General features: G+C 36.8%; 1 protein-coding gene across 1 annotated transcript in view; it reads right to left on the bottom strand.

Moving 5' to 3' along the window:
• The window catches only part of LOC128660260 (uncharacterized), a 1,245,247-nt gene that overhangs the window by 1,217,327 nt on the left and 762 nt on the right, over positions 1-27,158 (bottom strand). Inside the window, exon 2 of the mRNA XM_053714016.1 lies at positions 24,591-24,700. Within this exon, the coding sequence (XP_053569991.1) occupies positions 24,591-24,700 (110 nt within the window). The remainder of the gene's footprint in view (positions 1-24,590; positions 24,701-27,158) is intronic.

Below are 27,158 nucleotides of genomic sequence, written 5' to 3'. Positions count from 1 at the left end.
TAGGTAAAAATTCAAAAGAAGTTCGCAACACCGCCTTATCCTGATGAAAAATCAGAAAAGGAGACTCACAAGAAAGAGCAGATAATTCAGAAACTCTTCTGGCAGAAGAGATGGCCAAAAGGAACAAAACTTTCCAAGAAAGTAATTTAATGTCCAATGAATGCATAGGTTCAAACGGAGGAGCTTGAAGAGCTCCCAGAACCAAATTCAAACTCCAAGGAGGAGAAATTGACTTAATGACAGGTTTTATACGAACCAAAGCTTGTACAAAACAATGAATATCAGGAAGAATAGCAATCTTTCTGTGAAAAAGAACAGAAAGAGCAGAGATTTGTCCTTTCAAAGAACTTGCGGACAAACCCTTATCTAAACCATCCTGAAGAAACTGTAAAATTCTCGGAATTCTAAAAGAATGCCAAGAAAAATAATGAGAAAGACACCAAGAAATATAAGTCTTCCAGACTCTATAATATATCTCTCGAGATACAGATTTACGAGCCTGTAACATAGTATTAATCACAGAGTCAGATAAACCTCTTTGACCAAGAATCAAGCGTTCAATCTCCATACCTTTAAATTTAAGGATTTCAGATCCTGATGGAAAAAAGGACCTTGTGACAGAAGGTCTGGTCTTAACGGAAGAGTCCACGGTTGGCAAGAGGCCATCCGAACAAGATCCGCATACCAAAACCTGTGAGGCCATGCCGGAGCTACCAGCAGAACAAACGAGCATTCCTTCAGAATCTTGGAGATTACTCTTGGAAGAAGAACTAGAGGCGGAAAGATATAGGCAGGATGATACTTCCAAGGAAGTGATAACGCATCCACTGCCTCCGCCTGAGGATCCCGGGATCTGGACAGATACCTGGGAAGTTTCTTGTTTAGATGGGACGCCATCAGATCTATTTCTGGAAGTTCCCACATTTGAACAATCTGAAGAAATACCTCTGGGTGAAGAGACCATTCGCCCGGATGCAACGTTTGGCGACTGAGATAATCCGCTTCCCAATTGTCTACACCTGGAATATGAACCGCAGAGATTAGACAGGAGCTGGATTCCGCCCAAACCAAAATTTGAGATACTTCTTTCATAGCCAGAGGACTGTGAGTCCCTCCTTGATGATTGATGTATGCCACAGTTGTGACATTGTCTGTCTGAAAACAAATGAACGATTCTCTCTTCAGAAGAGGCCAAAACTGAAGAGCTCTGAAAATTGCACGGAGTTCCAAAATATTGATCGGAAATCTCACCTCCTGAGATTCCCAAACTCCTTGTGCCGTCAGAGATCCCCACACAGCTCCCCAACCTGTGAGACTTGCATCTGTTGAAATTACAGTCCAGGTCGGAAGCACAAAAGAAGCCCCCTGAATTAAACGATGGTGATCTGTCCACCATGTTAGAGAGTGTCGAACAATCGGTTTTAAAGATATTAATTGAGATATCTTCGTGTAATCCTTGCACCATTGCTTCAGCATACAGAGCTGAAGAGGTCGCATGTGAAAACGAGCAAAGGGGATCGCGTCCGATGCAGCAGTCATAAGACCTAGAATTTCCATGCATAAGGCTACCGAAGGGAATGATTGTGACTGAAGGTTTCGACAAGCTGTAATCAATTTTAAACGTCTCTTGTCTGTTAAAGACAGAGTCATGGACACTGAATCCATCTGGAAACCCAGAAAGGTTACCTTTGTCTGAGGAATCAAAGAACTTTTTGGTAAATTGATCCTCCAACCATGATCTTGAAGAAACAACACAAGTCGATTCGTATGAAATTCTGCTAAATGTAAAGACTGAGCAAGTACCAAGATATCGTCCAAATAAGGAAATACCACAATACCCTGTTCTCTGATTACAGACAGCAGGGCACCGAGAACCTTTGTAAAAATTCTTGGAGCTGTAGCTAGGCCAAACGGCAGAGCCACAAACTGGTAATGCTTGTCTAGGAAAGAGAATCTCAGAAACTGATAGTGATCTGGATGAATCGGAATATGCAGATATGCATCCTGTAAATCTATTGTGGACATATAATTCCCTTGCTGAACAAAAGGTAAGATAGTCCTTACAGTTACCATCTTGAACGTTGGTATCCTTACATAACGATTCAATATTTTTAGATCCAGAACTGGTCTGAAGGAATTCTCCTTCTTTGGTACAATGAAGAGATTTGAATAAAACCCCATCCCCTGTTCCGGAACTGGAACTGGCATAATTACTCCAGTCAACTCTAGATCTGAAACACATTTCAGAAATGCTTGAGCTTTTACTGGATTTACTGGGACACGGGAAAGAAAAAATCTCTTTGCAGGAGGTCTCAACTTGAAACAAATTCTGTACCCTTCTGAAACAATGCTCTGAATCCAAAGATTGTGAACAGAATTGATCCAAATTTCCTTGAAAAAACGTAACCTGCCCCCTACCAGCTGAGCTGGAATGAGGGCCGCACCTTCATGTGGACTTAGAAGCAGGCTTTGCCTTTCTAGCTGGCTTGGATTTATTCCAGACTGGAGATGGTCTCCAAACTGAAACTGCTCCTGAGGATGAAAGATCAGGCTTTTGTTCTTTGTTGAAACGAAAGGAACGAAAACGATTATTAGCCCTGTTTTTACCTTTAGATTTTTTATCCTGTGGTAAAAAAGTTCCTTTCCCACCAGTAACAGTTGAAATAATGGAATCCAACTGAGAACCAAATAATTTGTTACCCTGGAAAGAAATGGAAAGTAAAGTTGATTTAGAAGCCATATCAGCATTCCAAGTTTTAAGCCATAAAGCTCTTCTAGCTAAAATAGCTAGAGACATAAACCTGACATCAACTCTGATAATATCAAAAATGGCATCACAGATAAAATTATTAGCATGTTGAAGAAGAATAATAATATCATGAGAATCACGATGTGTTACTTGTTGCGCTAAAGTTTCCAACCAAAAAGTTGAAGCTGCAGCAACATCAGCCAAAGATATAGCAGGTCTAAGAAGATTACCTGAACACAGATAAGCTTTTCTTAGAAAGGACTCAATTTTCCTATCTAGAGGATCCTTAAACGAAGTACCATCTGACGTAGGAATAGTAGTACGTTTAGCAAGGGTAGAAATAGCCCCATCAACTTTAGGGATCTTGTCCCAAAATTCTAATCTGTCAGGCGGCACAGGATATAATTGCTTAAAACGTTTAGAAGGAGTAAATGAATTACCCAAATTATCCCATTCTTTGGAAATTACTGCAGAAATAGCATCAGGGACAGGAAAAACTTCTGGAATAACTACAGGAGTTTTAAAAACCTTATTTAAACGTTTAGATTTAGTATCAAGAGGACCAGAATCCTCTATTTCTAAAGCAATTAGGACTTCTTTAAGCAAAGAACGAATAAATTCCATTTTAAATAAATATGAAGATTTATCAGCATCATCCTCTGAGACAGAATCCTCTGAACCAGAGGAATCATCAGAATCAGAATGATGATGTTCAGTTAAAAATTCATCTGTAGGGAGAGAAGTTTTAAAAGATTTTTTATGTTTACTAGAAGGAGAAATAACAGACATAGCCTTCTTTATGGATTCAGAAACAAAATCTCTTATATTATCAGGAACATTCTGCACCTTAGATGTTGAAGGAACTGCAACAGGCAATGGTACTTTACTAAAGGAAATATTATCTGCTTTAACAAGTTTGTCATGACAATCAATACAAACAACAGCTGGAGGAATAGCTACCAAAAGTTTACAGCAGATACACTTAGCTTTGGTAGATTCAGCACTTGACAGCGATTTTCCTGTAGTATCTTCTGACTCAGATGCAACGTGAGACATCTTGCAATATGTAAGAGAAAAAACAACATATATATATAAAGCAAAATTGATCAAATTCCTTAAATGACAGTTTCAGGAATGGGAAAAAATGCCAAAGAACAAGCTTCTAGCAACCAGAAGCAATAAAAAATGAGACTTAAATAATGTGGAGACAAAAGTGACGCCCATATTTTTTCGCGCCAAATAAGACGCCCACATTATTTGGCGCCTAAATGCTTTTTGGCGCCAAAAATGACGCCACATCCGGAACGCCGACATTTTTGGCGCAAAATAACGTCAAAAAGTGACGCAACTTCCGGCGACACGTATGACGCCGGAAACGGAAATAGAATTTTTGCGCCAAAAAAGTCCGCGCCAAGAATGACGCAATAAAATGAAGCATTTTCAGCCCCCGCGAGCCTAACAGCCCACAGGGAAAAAGTCAAATTTTAAGGTAAGAAAAATGTTAAATTAAAATGCATTATCCCAAATATGAAACTGACTGTCTGAAAAATAAGGAAAGTTGAACATTCTGAGTCAAGGCAAATAAATGTTTGAATACATATATTTAGAACTTTATAAACAAAGTGCCCAACCATAGCTAGGAGTGTCACAAAAAATAAGACTTACTTACCCCAGGACACTCATCTACATATAGTAGATAGCCAAACCAGTACTGAAACGAGAATCAGCAGAGGTAATGGTATATATAAGAGTATATCGTCGATCTGAAAAGGGAGGTAAGAGATGAATCTCTACGACCGATAACAGAGAACCTATGAAATAGACCCCTTAGAAGGAGATCACTGCATTCAAATAGGCAATACTCCTCACATCCCTCTGACATTCACTGCACGCTGAGAGGAAAACCGGGCTCCAACTTGCTGCGGAGCGCATATCAACGTAGAATCTAGCACAAACTTACTTCACCACCTCCATCGGAGGCAAAGTTTGTAAAACTGAATTGTGGGTGTGGTGAGGGGTGTATTTATAGGCATTTTGAGGTTTGGGAAACTTTGCCCCTCCTGGTAGGAATGTATATCCCATACGTCACTAGCTCATGGACTCTTGCTAATTACATGAAAGAAATGGAGATTTAGACACAAATAATAATGTTATAATTCTTACCGATTATCAGTTGAGTAAATTAGAACTTAAAGTTCTTAGTTATGGTCTTGGGTTTGTTCCCACAAGTAGATTCAACCTTTTTCAAACCTTAGTTGATGTCAATAAATTAATTCGTACTTTCACTTAAAAAACATTTTCAGAAAGCACAAGAAAATATAAATGACGATTTGGTGGAAACAACATCATTGCAAACTAATAAAGGCTATAATCTATCAGACAATTCTTTTACTGATTTTTTAGAGATTAGAGATGTACAGAGTTTGGTTTCATTAAATGAAGAAAGTACGCTTGACTCCAAAGAACAAAATGCTCATACAGGTTTCAAACCAAGATCAGTATTTTACCCATTACAATCAAGAGGTGACATTTTAGCCTCATTTCAAAGAAGAGTTGAGAATGATCCGATTGAACTTTCAAAGAGTCCTTTGAAACATAAGCAAAATCTTACTAAATCAGAAAGACTAGCACTCACTTCATTAAAATCTAATACCAACTTAGTAATAAAAAATGCAGATAAGGGTGGAAGTGTAGTAGTCTGGGATCTTAAGTCCTATACTGGAGAAATCCAGAGACAATTGAGTAATTGTAATGATTACAGAACCCTTACGTGTAACCCTGTACAGATATTTAAAAAATACTTAATTTCTCTTTTAGATGATGGTCTCACTGAAGGCCACATTGATAAAATGACCTTTGATTTCCTTGTAGTAGATAACCCAGTTACCCCAATTATACATGTATTACCAAAAGTACATAAAAGCATTGAAAATGTCAAAGGTAGACCAATAGTATCAGGTATTGGTTCGCTTTGCGAACCTTTATCTGAATGGCTTGACAGCATTTTACAGACCTTGGTTTTTGGTCTACCAAGCTTTCTAAGAGATACAAAACATGTTTTGCAAATTTTTGACAATTATACCTGGGAAGAAAATTACCAATGGCTTACAATTTATGTTGTAGCTTTATACTCAATTCCTCACAATATGGGTATTTTGGTTGTCAAGTATTTTCTTGAAAGTTACACCAAAGAATTTTCTCAATTTATATTGGAAGTTCTACAATATCTTATACCCATAATTATTTCAAATTTGAAGACTCTTATTATCTTCAGTTGCAAGGGACGGCGATGGGGGCCAAATTTGCGCCCTCATACGCCAATCTTGTAATGGAATGGTGGGAAATGACTATGATTTATGGAGACTCCAACCGGTATATACAATCAATTAAGAGCTATTATCGCTATATAGACGATCTGATATTGATATGGAGTGGTAGTTCCTCTAGTATAGATAATTTTGTAAAATATCTTAATACTAATGAATGGGGTTTGAATTTTACGTTTGAAACAAATAAAACTACCATAAACGTTCTAGATTTACAACTTAGTAACAGTCCTGGGACCAATGGAATAAAATCCATGATATATAGAAAACCCATATCTGGGAACACACTTATTCATGGAAAAGTAACCATCCTCCCAAAGTCCCATATGCTATTGCTAAAGGCCAGTTTATCAGGGCTAAAAGAAATTGTACTGAGAATTCTGATTATATAGCACAGAGTAATGATCTAACAAAGAGGTTAGAACAAAGGGGCTATAAAACTTCAGCAATACAAAAGCTAAATCGAAAGTAAATATTATGGATAGGAAAACTTTACTACTAGACAAACCAAAATACAAAAATTTGAAGGATGAACAAGTAAATTTTGTTACACAATACTCATCCGATTATAATGACATTTGCAAAATTGTTTACAGACATATACCAATGCTAAAAGCTGATGAAGGTCTGGTAACAACAATTAAAAAAAGGATGTAGATTCTCTTATAGAAGAGGTGTTACCATAGGTAACCAAATTTCCCAGAGTGTCTTACCTGTACAGAACAAAACCCCTAGCTCTTGGTTAGATTCAAAGCGATTGTATAAATGCGGCTATAGTGCATGTATACCATACAATTTTATCCAAAAAGGTAATACATTTGTCTCTGCAGCTACTGATAAGTCATAGCACACCAAGGATTAGGAGAGACGCACAGACAGGCAGCGGGTAAATAAAAAAAACTTTGTCCAATCTTTATTGTAGAAACGAGTAAAAGCACATCATACGGTCAGAATAAAAGCCCTACATCCAACAGGTGTGTGAACAGGAGCTCCACGCAGGCGTGTTTCGTGAGGTTGCGCAGTTGATCACTGCTTTTATTCCTGACCATATGATGTGCTTTTACAAGTTTCTACAATAAAGATTGGACAAAGTTTTTTATTTACCCGCTGCCTGTCTGTGCGTCTCTCCTAATCCTTGGTGTGCTGTTTCATTGTTCAGCGTACATTGCAGACACGCTTGTGAGAGACGCCGACACAGGGCTCAGGGCCAATAGGGAAAGGACTTCCCGCCCACTCTCCATTGTGCTGTGTGGATCCTAACGGAGGTGGAGGTAAGATAGACGCTGTGCTCTCTAAAGGCTTGATACAGTGTATATACTGATAAGTCATATAAGGTTAACTGCTGTGTAAACTGTCATTCAAAGAATGTAATATATCTGATTTGGTGCACTTGCACTAAGAAACAATATGTAGGGTGTACCTCTAGGGAAGTTAGGGAACGAATCAGACAACATTTGTCACACATCGATAGATCAGATCCCTGCTCTGAAATGGCAAAACATTTCATACATAATCATAACAGTACAAACTTAACTTTTAAATGGATGGTCATTGAACAAGTAAAAATACCCCCTTGAGGTGGTGATATGAACAAAGCCCTCCTCAAACAGGAGGCATATTGGATCTTTACCTTGGAATCACGCATCACCAAGGGATTCAATTCTCTATACGATGTTGTAAACTTTTGGGAATATGTTGTCTAGATTTATTCTATATATCTTTAAGTTGGTAATTTTATTTGCTCATATCATCTTTGCAATCATGGATATACCCTGCCTTCAGTATCGTGTATCATATGAATAGTTCACTAATGTGGACAAGATTTTGTTGTTTTAATTAATTTTTCTTTAATACATACAAGTACTAGCATTCTTTGCCTGTTATCATGTAGGTATACAACATATGAATACCAAAATCTGACACCCACTCCATCAGTAATTGGTTAAAATTAAAGAATTTAAAAAAAAATTAAAACTATGGCCACTCTGGATAAATATGTACGTGTATTTGTATGCGCATACACATTTCTATAAGGTAAAGATATTGCTAATTTTGATATCAAGCATAGAGAATATCTCAAGTTTTCAAAACAGATATAAATGGGCAAGAGTAGGTGCTCCTAAGTGTAATGTACCTTAATGTAACGTTGTAGTATCTCTAGCTAGGACCACGTTACATTATGGTTATCTATCCTTTTATTAATTTGCATTTAATCTGACAAATTAATCAACACTTTGTCATTCCATTCTTTACTTTATAAACTTTGAAGACATTTGTGTTTTTATAAACTCTGAAGATAATCATGTTTATGAAATGTATCACTAGTTCATTGATATGTGTGTAAACAATTACAGCTGTTAGGCATACAATTGTAATTAAGAGTATCCAATAGAATTTTAGTACTGTTTTTAAATGTTGGCGGTATTCTTACCAAGCTTATGTCTAAGATTAAGGCCATCGGCAGAAACATGTCAGACACTTGCTACTAATTTCTGTTATATTTTTAACTTGAAAAATCAGAAAATGTCCAGCACGGAAGGCACAGCATGCACGCCACAGGGGCACCACAAACCCCAAAAATATGCAAGAAATCCAAAGATGTGGCAGCACATCTTTGGATTTCTTGCATATTTTTAACTTGACCATTAAAGCTGGACTTTTTAATTTCATGGCATTGGAGGCTTTTTTTTCATATTCAAGTATATATATATATATATATATATATATATACACACACACACACACACACTATAACTTTTGAAGCCTACTGAGCACAAACACAGGGGACCGCACAATAAAATATAATAAATATAATATAATACAATACAATACAATACAAAAAGACAGAAAGAAATAAATAGATCTCTATATAAGAAGCAAGTGCTGATGGGTGTAAATCAATGGTACTTCACCCATACAACATTATAAGATCAATACATAAATATATTAAACGATATGTATATTGCTCTAAAGTAATATATATATATATATATATATATATATATATATATATATATATAAAGACTAGAGAGAAATGCACTCACAGGAACGAACAACCAGCTCAATACCATTGTTAGCCTGTTCTAAGGCGATTCACCACCTGGGTGCAACTTCTTTTAGCCCAGCAATGCTTTTCACAGAGTAGAACTTTCCTGTAGTATAACAGTCTGACCCCGCCCATAATGGCCAGTCCAGCGCCAAAATACCAGGCAACTCCTCTCTGAACAAGGAACACAGCAACCCCAGACGATCATTTTGGCCTTCATTGGGCCTCGTCAGTGAGGTGTGGCAGTATTCCTCTAAGCACACTGAGCAAGGGGTCCACGTCTAGGTTACCGTTTTTCACATAGGGAGACTAGAGAGAAATGCGCTCACAGGAACGAACAACCAGCTCAATATCATTGTTAGCCTGTTCTATGGCGATTCACCACCTGAATCAGCACACCGTATATCCTTTTTCATACAGTATATCTATATAGATCTAGCACTCCTTGCACACCAGTGTTAGTGCTATACACTCCTTGTTTGAATAAACCACTTGGCATTGAGTTTTCCGGCTCCTCGTTTTTCTTCCTGTGTTATATATACACTGATAGTGTATGAGCGCACAGGGAGACCCTACAGTAACTTAAATATGAGACTAAAAGTTCTTGAAATAATGATACCTGTAACTTGCCAGTTCAAAGCACGCTTAGGAGAGCAGGCGAATGTGGATTGCTGGAGATCTGCAGCTGTGGCGTTCTGAGCCCGGTCTGTGAGCCGCTCCAAGAAACAAATAGTAATCCAAAGACAGTTGAATGCTCAATAGCGCAAAGAACTCCAAGATGTAAAAAAAACTTTCTTTATTGTATCAAAGTTAAAAGCATAACAGCAAAAAACGCAGCTGAGATTAAGCACTGGTTAAAAGATAATTGACACAATGTCAGCGATCAGGACCCCACGCAGACATGTTTCGTGCGGTTGTGCACTTGATCACTACTTGATAGCAGTCTTGACCGCCCATTGCTTTATAGCTCATTTGTTAAAGGAACAGTCACTTTATTATTGACATTTGTGTCTTCTTACACTATTCTCTTTTTCTCATTTGTTGAACTATTTTTAAAAATACTTTGTTTGTGAAATTTAAAGTTGATAAATTTGTTTAGAAAAATTTAACTTTGTGCTATCATTGCTTTAACAAGCAGTGGTCACCAAACCGCCGCTTCCCTAACCTCTTCGCCACCTCTAAGGTGGCGAAATTCAATCTCTGTGGTCGAGTCCGACCGGGGAGATTGACAGCTCCTACCCGCGCGTGATTGGCTGTGCACGGGCAGGGGGCGGGATTGCATGTGAGTGCAAAATTGCGCTCGTGTGCAATAGTGATTACCTGCAGGAAATTTCACCCCGCCACAGGCGAGCTGAGGTGTACAGCCTCAGCTTTGATAAATCTAGCCCTAAGCCAGCTCATGTTTCTCAAAAAGAGTTATGAAATCAAGCTAGATATGCCTCCCTGTAGAGACCCCAAACCTCTTGTAGGGTTGTGACAGGAAGTAATGGACGTTGTACAAATTAGGTTAAAAAAATAATATAGAAGTTATTTATTAAAGGGATAGTATAAACCATTTTTTATATAAATGCATGCAATAGACACTACTATAAAGAATAATATGCACAGATACTGATCTAAAAATCTAGTATAATAAAACCTTTTAAAAACTTACTTGGAAGCTCCCAATTTAGCACAGTTTAAAAGATTAGTCTGGGACACCCAGTGAAAAGGGCTGGGCAGCAAAAAGAGCAGGCACTCCCCTTGCTCTGCATATGAAAAGACCCTTTACACAAACAGGAGCAAGCTGGGGTAGGTAGACAACTTTCTACTTCTAAAACGTTGGGGCTTGGTTAGGAATCTGAAAATCAGCCCACTGTTATTTAAAAATAAGCAAAACTACACATTTAAAAAAATAAATTAAAAAAAACGGTATGGGCTATATAAATGAATCATCTACACAACATTTATGCAAAGAAAAATAGTGTATAACTTCCCTTTAAACAATGAAGTTTAAATGACAACATCCAATCACCAGAGACAGCATAACTTTTCCCCAAGTTCTTTCTTTTACTTCTATCAGTCTGTTCACATAGAACATTTCAAATCAATCACTCCACGTTCTGATCTACATGAAATTATCTGGAGGTTTTAAAATATATGACATGTGAGGCTCTAAACAACAATAACTTCAACTTCTCTCTGTATACGTCAAATGATAATAATAAAACTCACAAATGACTTACATATATTGTTCAAACAAAAGCGTAAATCCTTCACTTGAAGTCTGACATATCCTATTTGGGTGGAACCAATTCTATATCAACACTTCAAAGCATTTGGGTTAGCACAGAATATATCAGTGAGGAAAAATAAAGAAAATTATACCATGGACTTTTCAATATGCTCTTGCATAAAAAAAAATTTTTTTTAGATCTCATAACTTGTTAATCTACTTTATCAGATTTACCTTCAATATGTGGTACTTAAAAGTATAAATTAAAACTATAAGGCTCCATTATGATGCCAATGAACTCAGGAGAGGTGGGTAAATATATAAACAAATGCATACATACATGCAATTTATATTTTAAAATATTCCCATTAATTACCTCCATAATCATTGATCAATCATAGGGACAGTAAAGTCAAAATTAAACTTTCATGATTCAGATAGAGCACACAATTTTAATCAACTTTCCAATTCACTTCCATTATTTAAATGTGCACCATCTTTTTATATGCATCCTACTGAGTATGTGCGAGAATTCACAGAATATATATGTATGCATTTTGTGATTGGCTGATAGCTGTCACATTATGCGTTGGGAATGAAAATTTAACTAATGTTCCATTTTTTCAGAAAAAAAAAAGTCTAAAAAAAAAAGTTTAAACTAAGTGCTTTTGCATTGTCTTTTTAATATGATATATTGATTATGCCTACACTACTGTGTTTAGTGGTATTAAGCATCAGTGCCAATAATATATAGTTTAAAAGGTTATGAGACACAAATTTTTTTTCATGATTCAGACAGAACATAAAATTTTAAACAACTTTCCAATTTACTTCTATTATAAAATTTGCTTCATTGTCTTGATACCCTTTGTTGAAGGAGCAGCAATACACTACTGGGAACTAGCTAATCCCATTGGGTGAACCAATGAAAAGAAGCATATATGCGCAGCCACCTATCATCAGCTAGCTCTCAGTAGTGCATTGTGCATGTGGGTGTCATATACCTTTAAATATTGTAGAAAAAAATGAATGGCTTAATACATTTAATTTAAAGGGACAGTCAAGTAAAAATTAAACTTTCATAATTTAGATAGGGCATGTAATTTTTTTTACATTTTGATTTTTATTATTCAGCATAATAATTTCCAACAATTTGTTTACGCCATGCAAGGCCCAAAATGAACATCAACATAGATTAAGTCAAACTTGACTGCCTTAATAATACAACTTAATTTAACCATAACTAAATTGACAGTTATTAACACAGTAATAATAATAATATATATATATATATATATATATATATATATATATATATATATATATATATATATATATATATATATATATATATATAAATAATAATATTGGCATGATCAAACCCCTAGCTCAGCCAAGTTCAACAGTTATCAATTATAAACATGTTTGTCTATTTTAAACTGCTGAATTATTTTATTCCTATACTACCCTCTAATTATGATCGCTTTAACAACACAGGACCAATCATAGGACAACCTTTTATCAGTTGATTTTAGGCATGCCTCCACCCCTCCCCCTGCCCCCCCGAAAAAGAAAAAGGGAAAGAGACTACCACACCCCCAGTAATACTAGTTCCGAATTTCTGAATGGAAAAATCATATAATCTATTTCAGCTGCCGAGAAAATTTTAATAAATAATGACCACTTTGTGAAAAACTTTCTAATGTCCCCTTCATCATTCATATTAGTATCTATCTGTTCTAATATACATTGTTTTTTTAAACAATTTTTAACCTCCGTGACCGATGTAATTGCAGACATTTTCCATTTTTTAAAAATTAAATATCTGGCTGCAATGACTGTCATATTAATTAATTTATGTTGAGGGTGTAGCTGCCCCCCATCCTTCCTCAAGAATACAATATAGCTCAGGGCTAGATCCAGAGGGAGAATCTTAACAGTATTTTTTAGCCAATATTCCACTTTTATCCAGAATTGACCTATTCTGGGACAGCTCCATATCATGTGTACCAGGTCAGCAGCAGGTTTTGAACATTTTGGACATTTATTAAAATCTATATTCCCACATCTGAGACCTTTCTCCGGGGTGAAATATACCCTATATAAGAGTTTGACCTGCGATTCCCTCTAGGTAGAAGAAAGTGTAGTCTGAGCTATTCTTGTAATAGATCCTTGTACCAGGTGTACATCGATTTTACTTTCTGGTATTAGGTTGTTCCAATCTGCCGAGAGTCTCTCAAGATTTAATATGCCCCTAAGGGAGACAAGAAGGTGGTAACATGGAGAGATAGACATCTGTCCATTTCCCACCATCGCCAACCACTCCTCCAATCTCTCCCAGGACCATGGACTATTCATTTCCCTCAATAGCTCTACTACAAAATGTCTGGCCTGCAGGTAGGCAAAGAATTCTTTGTTAGAGAGATCAAATTCATACTTAAGTGATTCATAAGTTTTTACAGATTGGTTCTCTCTGTCAATAAACTGAATAACCCTATCCAATCCTACACTATGCCATCTTTGAAACGTTGCTGACTCTAATCCAGTCAAAAATGTAGGATTGCCTAGAAATGGAACAAACTTTGATACATTACAATCCAGAGATAGAACCTTACCCATTTTCCACCAGCTCTGAATAGGGTTATAGATTGTTTTAAATGTTTTCAACTCCTGAGGTATTAATTTCGGTTTACAATGTGTTAAGGCTACCGGCAAGAATGGGTAACATATATTAATCTCTTATTCATTGTTTGTCACGTAATCTTTGGCAAAAAAACAATCTGCCACTATACGTGCTAGGAAAGCATAGTTATACAAACGCACATCTGGTAATGCAAAACCCCCTTGGTTCCGTGGTAATTGTAATTTAGAAAAAGCAATTCTAGGCTTTTTGTTCTGCCATATGAATCTTCTCAATACCGCATTAAGCAACCGGATGTCTTTCCCTTTAAGTATTATCGGAACATTTTGCAGGATATATAATAATTTCGGAAGTAAGACCATTTTAAACAAGGCTATCCTACCTGATATGGATAATGGAAGGCTTTGCCAATTTATTAAACTCTGTTTGATCTCCAAAAGTATTGGGGGAACATTTAATTCATATAGCTTCTCTATATTAGATGGTACTAGGACACCCAAATATTTGTATGCATCTGAAACTATCTTAAAAGGGTATAATAGATGGTGAATTTTTATTTTTCCTTAACCAAAGAAGTTCCGATTTCGAGGTGTTGACTTTGTAACCTGAAAAGGATCCGAATTGTTCAATGATTAATAATAGCTTTGGTAAGTTATCTTTAATATTTGATAAATAAAGAAGAATATCATCTGCATATAATGCAATTTTAAGCTCCTTTTTTCTAAGTCTTATACCCTCTAACTGGTGTCTTACCATAATTGCTAGGGGTTCTATTGAAATATCGAAGAGCAGGGGAGAGAGAGGACATCCCTGTCGTGTTCCCCTCTTCAGGATAATCTCTGGAGATATGGTGCCGTTAACTATCAGTTTCGTGCGGGGTTTATTATAAAGATTCCTTATAAATTGACAAAAGTTACCTTCAAAACCAAATCTAGTTAGGGTCTCAGTTATATGTTCATAATGTACCGAGTCAAATGCTTTTTCTGCGTCTATTGAAATAACTGCCTGGTCAGGGATGTCCTGCCCCTCCCCGCCCCTCATACTCTCCTGTGAAAAATAATCTACAATCAGCAAGACCTCTCTTATCTTTGCTGATGAATTCCGTTTATAAAGAAACCCTGCTTGGTCTCTATGTATAATATTAGGTAGGATAGATTGTAATATGTTTGCTAAAATGGAGGTTAGAATCTTATAATCTATGTTCAGCAGAGCTATGGGTCTGTAGACTCTTTCATGCTGAGATCTTTCCCCTGTTTAGGTATTAATATTGTGTTTGATGCAGAGAAAGAGGAGGGGATTGATAGCCCATCTATATATATTGCGTTATATAATCTACCCAGACTTGGAACTATTGATGGCGAAAGGATTTTATAAAATTCATTGGGTAATGAATCTGGACCTGGAGCCTTATCAAATGCAAGTTTGTTTATGACTCTCTCTATTTCAGGCTCACCAATAGGAGCATTTAGAGTCTCCGTCTCTTCTGGCATAAGAGTTGGGAATGTCAAATGACCCCAAAATTGGTCAGATTGAATCTTATCTGACTTTTTCGAGCAATATATCTCTTGATAATAAGCTGAGAAAAGATCCACTATCTCTTCTGACCTTGTTATTATTTTCCCTTCCTGCTGGAGTGATTCAATCACCACTGAACCTTTTGCTCCTTTTACTAATTTAGCCAAGAGCTTTCCTGATTTATTTCCAAATCTATAGAATTTGGCTTGAAATTTTAATTCTTTTTGCGTGGCCTGGTATGTTAAATAAGTGTCTCTTTCGTTTTTAGCCTTTATATATTTTAACCAATTTGCCCTTTTTTTTACTAAGAGATATTGATTATAGGAGTTGATCAGTGAGTTGATCACTTCTTTCTCTCTAGTTTTAATTTTTTTCTGACTGTTAGCGATGTATGATATTATTTCACCCCTTAAGACAGCTTTTGCGGCCTCCCAAAATATCATGGGGTGCTTACAATAGTCCGCATTGTGCTCCGCATATTCCTTAAATTTCGAATTAAGCCAGTTTTTAAATTTTAAATCTTTTGATAAAAACGTAGGAAAGAAGAACCGAGCTTGTTTAGATCTTCTTTCAGATTCCTGGATCTGAAGAACAATGGGGGCATGGTCAGAAAGGGAGATAGGTAAAATCTCTGTCTTCACATTTAAATTCAGGAGCTTATCGTCCATAAGGAATAGGTCAATTCTGGAGAATGATTTGTGGGCCCTAGATAGACATGTAAAGTTTCTTGCATCTGGGTTTTGCATTCTCCATATGTCTTTTACTGCCAGGTTCTGTATAATTTTTTTAATGATCTTAGTTTCCAGTTTGTCCCTTTTATTTTTCAGTTGCTTAGAGCCTATCCTCATTCTGTCTAGCGGACATTGTGGGGCCATGTTGAAATCGCCTCCACATATCAAAAAACCCTCCTGAAAAAGCAAAATTTTAGTTTGTAACGAGTCCCAGAGCATTGAGTCAACAACATTGGGTGCATAAATATTACATAGTGTATAAATAGTTTTTGCCACCTTAATTTTCAACAAAATATATCTTCCCTCTGGATCTACACCCGTGCCAAGAATCTCTAGCCCCTTAGCCATTATCATTTTCCCCAGGAGTATAGCCACACCTCTTTTCCTATTTAAACTTGGGGTAGCGTATACCTCCTTTACCCATGATTTCTTTAATTTCAAGATTTCTTCGAGTTTCAAGTGTGTTTCCTGAAGGAATACTATATCAGAATTTATCTTCCTTAATTGGTTTAAAATTACTTTCCTTTTAATAGGGGATGTGAGACCCCCAATATTCCAAGAAACAAATTTAACACTCTCTATCCTTGCCATACTCTTAAGTTAAGGAAGGGAAGGAGGAAAAGAGAGAAGAAAAAACAACAACAACAAAAAAAAATATATAAAAAAATAAAATAAAATAAAAGGGGGACGGGGAGAGGGGAAAGGACGAGGGACAAGAGCCAGACCCTTGGTCCATAGTCTGTTCTGAACTGACTACCACCCATGTGAATTTAAACTAATTTATCGATTATTCAAGAATATTTAATTTAACTAAGAGTTCACTTGCCTCTTTAGACGTGTCAGCAAAATAAATTTTGTCCTTAACCCAGACTTTAAGTCTTGCTGGATAGATCAGGGTGGCCCGTATGCCTAAGTTAATAAGTTTGGTACAAGTTGGAGATAACTCCCTTCTTTTAGTTGTTGTTTCTGCCGAGAAGTCCTGAAACAGGAGAATATTGGAGTTCCCTAAGGTAGTAGGCTGATTTTTACGGTAATATTGAAAAATGGTAGTTTTGTCCTGAAAATTTAGTAGCTTAGCTATGATTGATCTCGGTCTGACCTTCCCTCTGTTATCTAAAACGGGTCTCCCTAATCTGTGGGCTCTTTCAATAACAATTTTAGGGTATGTATTGGGAATTTTAAGAAGGTGGACTAATGTTTCAGAGATAAAGTTGTTCAAATCTTCATACTGTTTTTCCTCTGGCACTCCTATAATTCTGAAATTGTTCCTTCTGGAACGGTTTTCCAATTCTTCTATTTTGGATTGGATTTTTCCAATTGTTAGATCATTTGTTTTAGTTTTTGCACTGTGTGTGACCGTTAAATCTTCAAGGTCCAGAGACCCTTTATTCAAGCTCTTGCACCCTGTTAGCAAACTGTCTGAGCTCTTGTGTCAAGGACATGATGTCTTGCTTGATCTCCAATTTCAAGGAGTCAAACATGGGGGCCAGGGCTTCTGAGATACTGTCCACTAAGGCTTGCATGTTTGGGAGGTCACCCAGGTGTGGGAGATTACTGGGCGCTAAATGAATGTCTGCCGAGGTATTTATTGAGCTTTTAGTTTTCCTGTCCCTGTGTTTGTTCGCCATGGTTGGAGAGAGGGTTTTACCGTGAATATTTAGGAATTTATCCATGTGCAGTGAATCTACCTAGTGATTGGGGGTTGTACCCCCAACTCTACCATATACTTAGTGAAAATTTAAGGAAGGAGGAGAAAAAAAAAAAAAAAAAAGGAAAGGGGAGGTGGAGGGAAGTGAGTGAGGGAATTACGTGTTAATGTGATATACCGTGTCCAGTGATATAAAAAAAAAAAAAAAAAAACCCAGGAAGTAAATTTAAAAGGAAAAAAGTGACTTTAAGAAAAGTGAATCAAGGTTTGACCCCTTATCTCCACCTGGGAACCCCTGTTTGACAATTTGCTCAGAAAAAGAAAAAAGAAAAGCTACTTTCAATTATAAGAATACCCTGACTTGGATCCACTTATTTGATAACTAGCCTTTGCCAACCTACCAGTCTTGAATTTATTGTATATCCCTTTTTTTCCCTCCTCTCCCTCGTCTTCCCTCTCTAGAACCTAAAGAGAGGAAAAGACAAGGCAGCAAAAAAGAGAATTTACTTTTGCAGGTGACTCTTCAACCTTGTCCTTGCTACGCAGACAGAGCTATTTTATTCTTTTAAAAAGAGCCCAGCAAAGAAGAGTCTACCCCTACCACACATCAGGATTTAACTATAGTTGTCAGTGCTGACTCAATTGGTATTTTACAGGAATTGCAACCTTACAATAGCTAATTATCAAGATACCCTCCTAAAAGAGCCTAGTTCAGAGAATGTTTTTTTTTTTTTTTTTGTTTCTTTCCCTCTCCTGTCTCCTATTAAATTACAATGATATGTCAATATAGAGTAAAACACACTGTCTCCTTGATTCTTAGGGGCAGTATGTCCCCCTAGAGAAGAATTATGGCTTGAGTTCTGCTCCCTCTAAATCTATGTGTTGAGTAAATTGTATATCAATCTACCTACTTAAAGTCAGCACAGCATTTTATCTTACCAAAAAAACACGGAAAGTAAGACCCTCTTAGTGATTTCCACTAGAGTTGATTTAATTCCCAAGCACTTTTATTGCTGTATTGCTTGGATTTATTTCCCAGATTCTTGCTAAGACAAAAGTGCATATACAATAGAACTAGGTACTCTGCTACCTGACAACTGGGTTTACCAATTTCTGCTGATTTTGCAGTAAGAACCATCCTTGGGATGTTCTGAACCTGAGCTGCTAACTTTGCTACATTTGTCTGTTCTGATTTCTGCTGTGTCTAAAAAGTAACAGGGAGACTTCTGTTTCGCCGGTTCCCACCGCACGGTAGGGGTAACTATAGTTTAGTAAATCTGACCAAGTTTACCTATACCTTACTTCAAGTCACAGAAAAGAACATATACCAATTTCACTTCATATTATCCACAGTAATAACATTGCAAAATAAACACAGAATGTATCATTGTATCCTCAGAACAGTATAACCTCTTTAGAGTAAAAATTTAGTTATATTGGTAATGACACCATCAGTTATTTTCAGTGAATAAAGTTTGCACTTAACCTTTCCCTATCTATGGAAGGTAAGGATTATTATACCTTTCTTTCCCCTTTTTCCTACTCTTCCCCTCCCCTTTTTCCTTTCCTCTCTCTTCTCCTTTCAGTAGCCTAGGCAAAGAGGGTTACATTCAATTAGCCCCTTTAGATTTTAATTCAGCTCAATTTATGCTAACATCTAACTGAGCAGACCTAACCCCTTCCTATCGCATCTGTTCTAATTATTTAAATCTTGTTAAAGACATGCAGGGCAATAGAGGCTTAAACACAAAATATATTATCTTAATATCCCTGAAGAAAAAGCATCTACCAATTTCACTTCAAGTTATCCACAGTATTAACATTACAAAATAAACATAGAATGTATCATTATATCTTCACATCAGTGTATCCTCTTTAGAATAAGAATTTGGTTATATTAGCAATGACACAATTAGTTATTTTATAGAAAATAAAGTTTGCACTTAACCTTTCCTAGTCTATGGAGGGTAAAGGTTATTAGGTTGTTTCCCCCCCCCCCCTTTTTTCTCTTTCAGTAGCCTGGTAAGAAAGGTTTAAATTCAATTATCCCCTTTTAAATTCAGCTCAACCTACCTATATATTCTTTTCCCTTTCTTCCTTTCTATATAATAACCTATACAGCCCTTGCCTTTATCTTATGCTTTTATCTAATTAAACATACATAGATTCCTCCAGACCACTTCCTTCGTTTCTGATTATTTAAACATTGTTAAAGGCACCCAGGGCAATGGGGACTTAAAAAAAAAAAAAAAGAAAGCATGTTATCTTAATATCCCTGTAATGCGAAAGTTCCAGTTCTTAATAGGGCCCCCAAGACCCAGTAACAGTACGGGAATCACCCTTCCTTCCTCCTCCTCAACCGGGTACAGAAAATATCCCTCTACAGAAGACAAACGTACCCCCTATTGTCCCGGATATAGTTCAGGCTTCACCCCAACAGACCACAGGGCAAGAACCAAAAGAGTACCTGACCCAGTCTTGTGGGAGTTGTGCTCCTGTTGTTTAAACTTCACCCTTAGTAGCCAGTGGCGACCTCCTCTTGCAACATCGGTGAGAGGAGAGAAATCCAGCTCAGCAGCTACCGTGGGCCTTACACGAGTTCTCTGTCCAGGCAATTGCAACTATGCTCAAAACAGTCGCATCTGCATCCTCATAGGAAGGCGAGGAAAAGAAATGAGCCCACCCCGGTGTCGATCCCGGCTGACAGCCAAAGATAGCAATAGGTGGGGTACGTCTGGATCCTTATCACTACGGCAATTCAGCAGGCATGGAACATGTGACAGTGTCATAGATCCTCTTCTAGATTTTGATTGTCCCGCGATCTCAGTCGGCCGTACCTCAGTCTCCTATCATCCCAGCCACGCAGCCAAACCCCCTCACACAGCAGCGGTGGGAGGGGGGGGAGGCACCATTCAGGACTTGATCGGCTCTGGAGTCCCCAGCTAGATACACCTACAGACAGGTAAGCAGGAGTTGATACTCTCCGGCCGCTTGCCACTAAGTCTCCCCAAGGACTTGCACTTCCACCGGATAGAGGTAGTTGTTCTGTCGCGGCTCCCTTGATCATATGAAGTCAGTCGCTAGTTATGGTCTTCCATCCAGGGACCTTCAGTGCCGACACAATTTCCTCTCTGTAGGCTGTCAGCTTCTTATGCTGTCCAGCAATTTTCCTTTTAGCCTGGGTTCTTAGATGCTTGGCCAACACATTGAAGCGCACCCCTCCCTGCACAGGTCACCTGCAGGGAGAGAGGGAACACTCCCGTTCCAGCAGTCTTATATTATAAAGTCAGAGCTCTCTTTGCCGTAACTGAACAAGGCAAAAAACAGCCCGTTAGGTAGAAAATGGGTGTTTTAGCAATCAGTTCTTTTCAACCCCCTGTGTCCAATATTATAGTGCGTTGGTATGGCACTACTAGGGCTCCGGTAGAGGTGTTTATCCTACTAAGCAAGCCACCCAAGGTCTGGGTTTTACCGGCGCGAAATTCCCCCGCCAACAGCTCACTGGGAGTCTCAGAGCAGGTGTTTCACCTGACCTTCCACACATGCTCCTCCCCCGGATCTCCTCTAGAACATGTCCTAGGGCATGTAATTTTAAACAACTTTTCAATTTACGATTATCATCAAATTTGAGTTGTTCTTTTGGTATTCTTTGTTGAAGGCTAAACCTAGGTAGGCGCATATGCTAATTTCCAAGCCTTGAAGGCCGCTTCTTATCTCAGTGCATTTTATTAGCTTTTTACAGCTAGACAGAGCTAGTTCATGTGCTCACTCCCATGGAGTTGTTTATGAGTCAGCACTGATTGGCTAAAATGCAAGTCTGTCAAAAGAATTGAGATAAGGGGGCAGTCTGCAGAGGCTTAGATACAAGGTAATCACAGAGGTAAAAAGTGTATAATTATAACAGCGTTGGTTATATAAAACTGGGGAATGGGTAATAAAGAGATTATCTATCTTTTTAAACATATTTCAAGTAGACTGTAACTTTAAGCTTGTTTTCTAGTATAAATTTGGAAGATTATTTTCACCGTAATTCTCAGACAGGGGCAAATCCATGAGAACTTGGTTATATATCATACTAATCAAAAGTTACCTTATAATAAATAAAAATATAGTTAGGCTAATATTTAGACCAAATTAAGTGTTACATAGCCTTTAAGGACTATTACAGTAAAGAGCATGTGATTTTAAGACTAGTGACCCTGTACCTCTATGTGTTTAATTTTGTTTTTAAATGGCTGGGGGGGGGGGGGGCTAAAGTATTGCTTAGGAGTCACATTGAACGGTTGTTCCCAAACAGAAACTACTGCTGACCCAATCAAATCAGTCAACATCAAAAAAAGTGTGTGCAAACAAGGCTGTGTGAAATGTAAAATTGTTACAATATATATCTAACAGGGTTTCCGCACACACTCTCTTTTTATGCCTGTTTTATTTATGTCCCTAGATGTAAACCTAGATTTCCACATGTCAGCACCCAGTACTTTACAGAAACTTAGTAACTAGACATAATTAAACATTTATATTATAATCTCAAACTGTTAATTGCCCCTCCAAAAATGACAATATTATAGTAACAGAATGGCAAAAATCCAATAGAGAAATGACTAACTCTTTTTTATGAAGACAAGAAAAACATTTCATTATTTTAATTATGCCAACCATATACAATACTAAATTTTAAAGAAATAATTGAAAACAAAAGCATTCATTATTCTAAGAAGCAGGTCTACAAAATCAGCTTGGTCTGGTCATTCCAACAACATGCCATTGGCACATCAAATGGCAAAGGATTTCTTGATGGATTTAGAAGGACCAGGAACCTTACTGTGTGAAAAAGTTGTAAAAACGCTCTACCTATTAGCAATGCTCACGCACTGAACACATAGCACAAAATAAATTATGTAGAATAAAGTTTTTTTCTCATCTGGAAATAAGACACTTTTTTAATCAGTTGGACCGAAGATAGAAGTGTGTTTTTCCATCCCCAAAAAACAAGAACATTCATTCATTGACACCAGCAACCCACTGTAATAGAGTCCCAGCATTGTTTCCTAGTAAATCAAAAAGCTTTTTATTAATTCAAAGTGGATATTTCATCTGTAAATGGGAGTTTAAACTGCAACAACTCTACTCTCCTTTAACAAGATTTTGCCTTGAAAAAGTATTCTATACACTTGTGGGCCAAGTAACAGAAGCTAATTCTAATTCATACAAATTAATAATTATTAGAAAAACATATGCAAGCTATATAATGTTTGTTTTCCCATTAAAAAAAGGAGAAATACTTAATTGAAGTAGAGTAAATTTAAGGGGATACTGAACCCAAATGGGGTTTCTTCATGATTCAGATAAAGCATGCAATTTTAAGCAACTTTCTAATTTACTCCGATAATATTTTTTTCTTCATTCTCTTGGCATCTTTATTTGAAAATGCAGTATTTTAAGCTTGCAAGCCGGCCCATTTCTGGTTCAGCATCCTGGATAGCGCTTGCTGATTGGTGGCTACATTTAAGCACCAATTAGCAAGCACTAGCCAGGTGCTGAACCAAAGATGGGCTGGCTCATAAGCTTACATTCCTGTTTTTCAAATAAAGATACCAAGAGAATGAAAAAAAATTATAATAGGAGAAAATTAGAAAGTTGCTTAAAATTGCATGCTATATCCGAATCATGAAAGAAAAAATTTAGGTTCAGTATCCCTTTAAGAACGTTAACAGAGCTTACCAATCAATCAGAGGCAGTGATATCATTTATGTGTACCATTTTTTAAGGCAGAATGAATCAACTGCCATTCTGTTACTTATATCATTCTGTTACTTATATACAGAAAACAATATTATTATTTTTATATTTTAATATAAGTTTTAACTGTGCAGTTACTTGATAATATTGGGTTGTAATAATGCACCTAACTTTTGATTTTATTGATGAAAATAAACGTTAAACTATGAAAATAGGGGTTTGTAATTAAAAAAGTGTTTCTAAAAGAGTTCTTTCTTAATCAATGCTTAAAAGGAACAGTCTAGTCAAAATTAAACTTTCATGATTCAGATAGGGCATGCTATTTTAAACAACTTTCCAATTAACCTTTATCATCAAATTTGCTTTGCTCTCTTGCTATTCTTTGCTGAAAGCTAAACCTTGGTAGGCTTAAACTGATTTCTAAACTGTTAAAAACACCTCCTATCTCAGTGCATTTTGAAAGTTTTTTACAGTTAGATAGTTCTAGTTCATGTGTGCCATATAGATAAAATTGTGCTCACTCCCATTGAGTTATTTAGGAGTCAGCACTGATTGGCTAAAATGCAAGTCTGACAAAAGAACTGAGATAAGGGAGCAGTCTGCAGAGGCTTAGATACAAGGTAATCAAACAGGTAAAAAGTGTATTACTATAAAAGTGTTGGTTATTCAAAACTGGGGAATGGGTAATAAAGGGGTTATCTCTTTAAACAATAAAAATTCTGGAGAAGACTGTCCCTTTAAATGTAAATTTGTCATTTAGTTAATCAAGGAATTGTCCCCTGCAACAAACTGGATTTTATTCTATAACAAGAATACAAAGTTCAAAGAGATTTAAGGACATTAGTGAGATTATAAAGTGAAGCTCATATATGTCTGATCTATCGACAATTCATTCCATGCTTATATTTCAAGTATTTAGGCTTAGAATTTTGAGAATCAAGTCACAGTCCTGATAATAACAAGCTGAAATGTTATACCTTTTCTAATAGTTGTTCAGTTGTATATTTGTCAGCTGTCTTTTTCTTTTCTTTTTCCATTATCTTGATTTTCATTCTATCATGTGTTGATAAACCAGACAGATCGTGTGCTGAAACAAAAAGAAAATAATATTGCAAAAATAGAACAAAGTCATAATAAGAACATAAATGGTAACAATTGTATTGAAATAAATATTGTATGCCTTGACAGGATTGAATGTTACAAAGATTTTCTTAATCAAGAGAAACAGTTATTATTTCTTCCATTGTCTCTGAAAATTATTAAATGTAACATAGGATTAACAAAAAAACAGTGCACTGGAAATAGTAGTATCCGACCAAATAAGGAAGTTCTGTACATTATTATTATTATTATTATTATTCTTTATTTATAAAGTGCCAACAGATTCTGCAGCGCTGTTCATAGGTAACAAAGTTAAAAGGACAGTACAATATGAGACACCAGACAAAATTTAACAAACAAATACAGGAGGAATTGGGAGCCCTGTTCCCGTGGGAACTTACAATCTAAATGGGTAGGAGGGTGAGAAACAAGGGTTGGGGACTGCAAAGGTGGGAATGATGTTAGTGTGAAGTTAGATGAGGGCAACTATTAGGCAAGTGGAATTCATTAGTTACTGATTTGGTTATAGGCTTCCCTGAACAAGAAGGTCTTTGGGGAGCATTTAAAGGAGGAGAGGTTGGGGGAAAGTCTGACAGCACGAGGAAGTGCGTTCCAGAGGGTTGGTGCCGCACAAGAGAAGTCCTGTAGTCTAGCATGAGAGGAGGTGATGGTAGAAGAGGCAAGGAGCAGATCGTTGTTGGATCTTAGGGGACGGGCTGGAGTATATTTGTTGATGAGTGAGGACAGGTATGGGGGGGGCTGCATTGGTAAGGGCTTTGTAGGTCAAAGTGAGAATTTTGAATTTTATTCTGCTGTGAATGGAGAGCCAGTGAAGGGACTCACAGAGGGGTGCGGCAGATACAGAGTGTCGGGAGAGGTGGATTAGCCTAGCAGAGGCATTTAGGATGGATTGAAGGGGGGAGAGGCGGGAGAGAAGAAGGCCAGTTAGTAGGTTGTTACAGTAGTCAAGCCGGGAAATTACTAGGGAATGGATTGGCCGTTTAGTAGTTTCAGCACTCAGAAAAGGACGAATTTTGGAGATATTGCGTAGGTGGTTGCGACAGGATGAAGAGAGTGATTGGATGTGGGGTATGAAGGACAGATTGGAGTCGAGTGTAACTCCAAGGCAGCGGACTTGGGGTGATGGGGAGATAGTGGTGTCACCGAAAGTGATAGTAAAGTTATCACTGTTTTCTACATAGGTAGAAAACATCAAAAATGCTATTTTTCATTTTGTTTTTTAAGCAATAGGTCTTTTTTTTTTTTAAGAGAGAGAGAGAGATCTCGTGTAAAAAATTAAAAATCTATTTGTCTAATTGTTCGTCAGCTAATCTAACAAAAGTGTGTCAGCATGTGTGTACTTGTATTCAGAGCTTTGTCTAAGGGTAATATTTCCCATGCAAACAGTGAATAACAACAGGAGTAATGAATGCCTGCGTAAAATCTGCATCTGTTTCCTACTTTAACAATTTTAATATTTGACATACCAAATAGAAAACATAACAGTGAAAGACTAATTAGAAAAGACAAAAGTAATAAACCCATAAGTCTCGCGTTTTGATGAATTGTTAATTAAATTATAAATTCCAGTTAATTACATCTATTTAAATTATGTTTTGTCCCACAACAAACTATAAACATTGTTTCACCAAATTACATTATAGAAAAGTGTGGAATTTAAAGAACATGAACTAAGAAATACAAAGGTGAAATTAATTAAAATGGTAAACACCAAATATATTCTATTTCTGAGTAAAATACAGTTTGTTTGCTTTTAAAGGGAGACAAACTGCTAAAAAACCTTTAAGTTAGTGGGTAGGTTCTGGTACTGGCCTGTGTTTGTGCGACATGGAACTTCCTGCAATACACATGAAGGAATTTCCTAAATTAGAGTACTTACCTATGAAATCTTAAATAAATATTTGAATAAATGTATTTCCATGCAGACTCAATAGTGCACAAAGTCCATTGAAAATAATTAAACTACATTTACAGAGACACATCGACAAATGTGGACCAGATAAAGCCTACTGTTGTACCTTGTAAAAAATGCAGAGCATTCTGAGCCACTTGTTGGGGAAACGTGCTTAATAGTAATATAATTATATGCTCAGGCAAACAGTGTCAACATGAAATAACCAAGTTTCTCAGATTGTACTCACTTCCACTGGATGCAATTTACACTACAGAACATTATATCTCAAGGCAACAGCAATCAAAGTATCTTGGAAAATAATGATAAGCTTTTTGAGATTGTAATTTAAAATGATTAATTATGTGTAGTAAAAATAATGCTTTATAGTTTCATTAATTATTTTATTCCCTTTTCCTGTATTTTAAATTCTAGGCTTTCCAATTCCCATGCGTTGCTATAAAGTAATGGGTGCTGCCTTGTTGAAACCTAGGTTTCCCTTTTCTATTATATTCTCCTGTGGACAATTAGG

The sequence above is a fragment of the Bombina bombina genome, chromosome 5 (genome assembly GCF_027579735.1).
Source record: "Bombina bombina isolate aBomBom1 chromosome 5, aBomBom1.pri, whole genome shotgun sequence".
NCBI classification, from domain to species: domain Eukaryota; kingdom Metazoa; phylum Chordata; class Amphibia; order Anura; family Bombinatoridae; genus Bombina; species Bombina bombina.
Note: the sequence above shows the minus strand (reverse complement) of the source record. Positions and strands in the feature narration are given on the sequence as shown.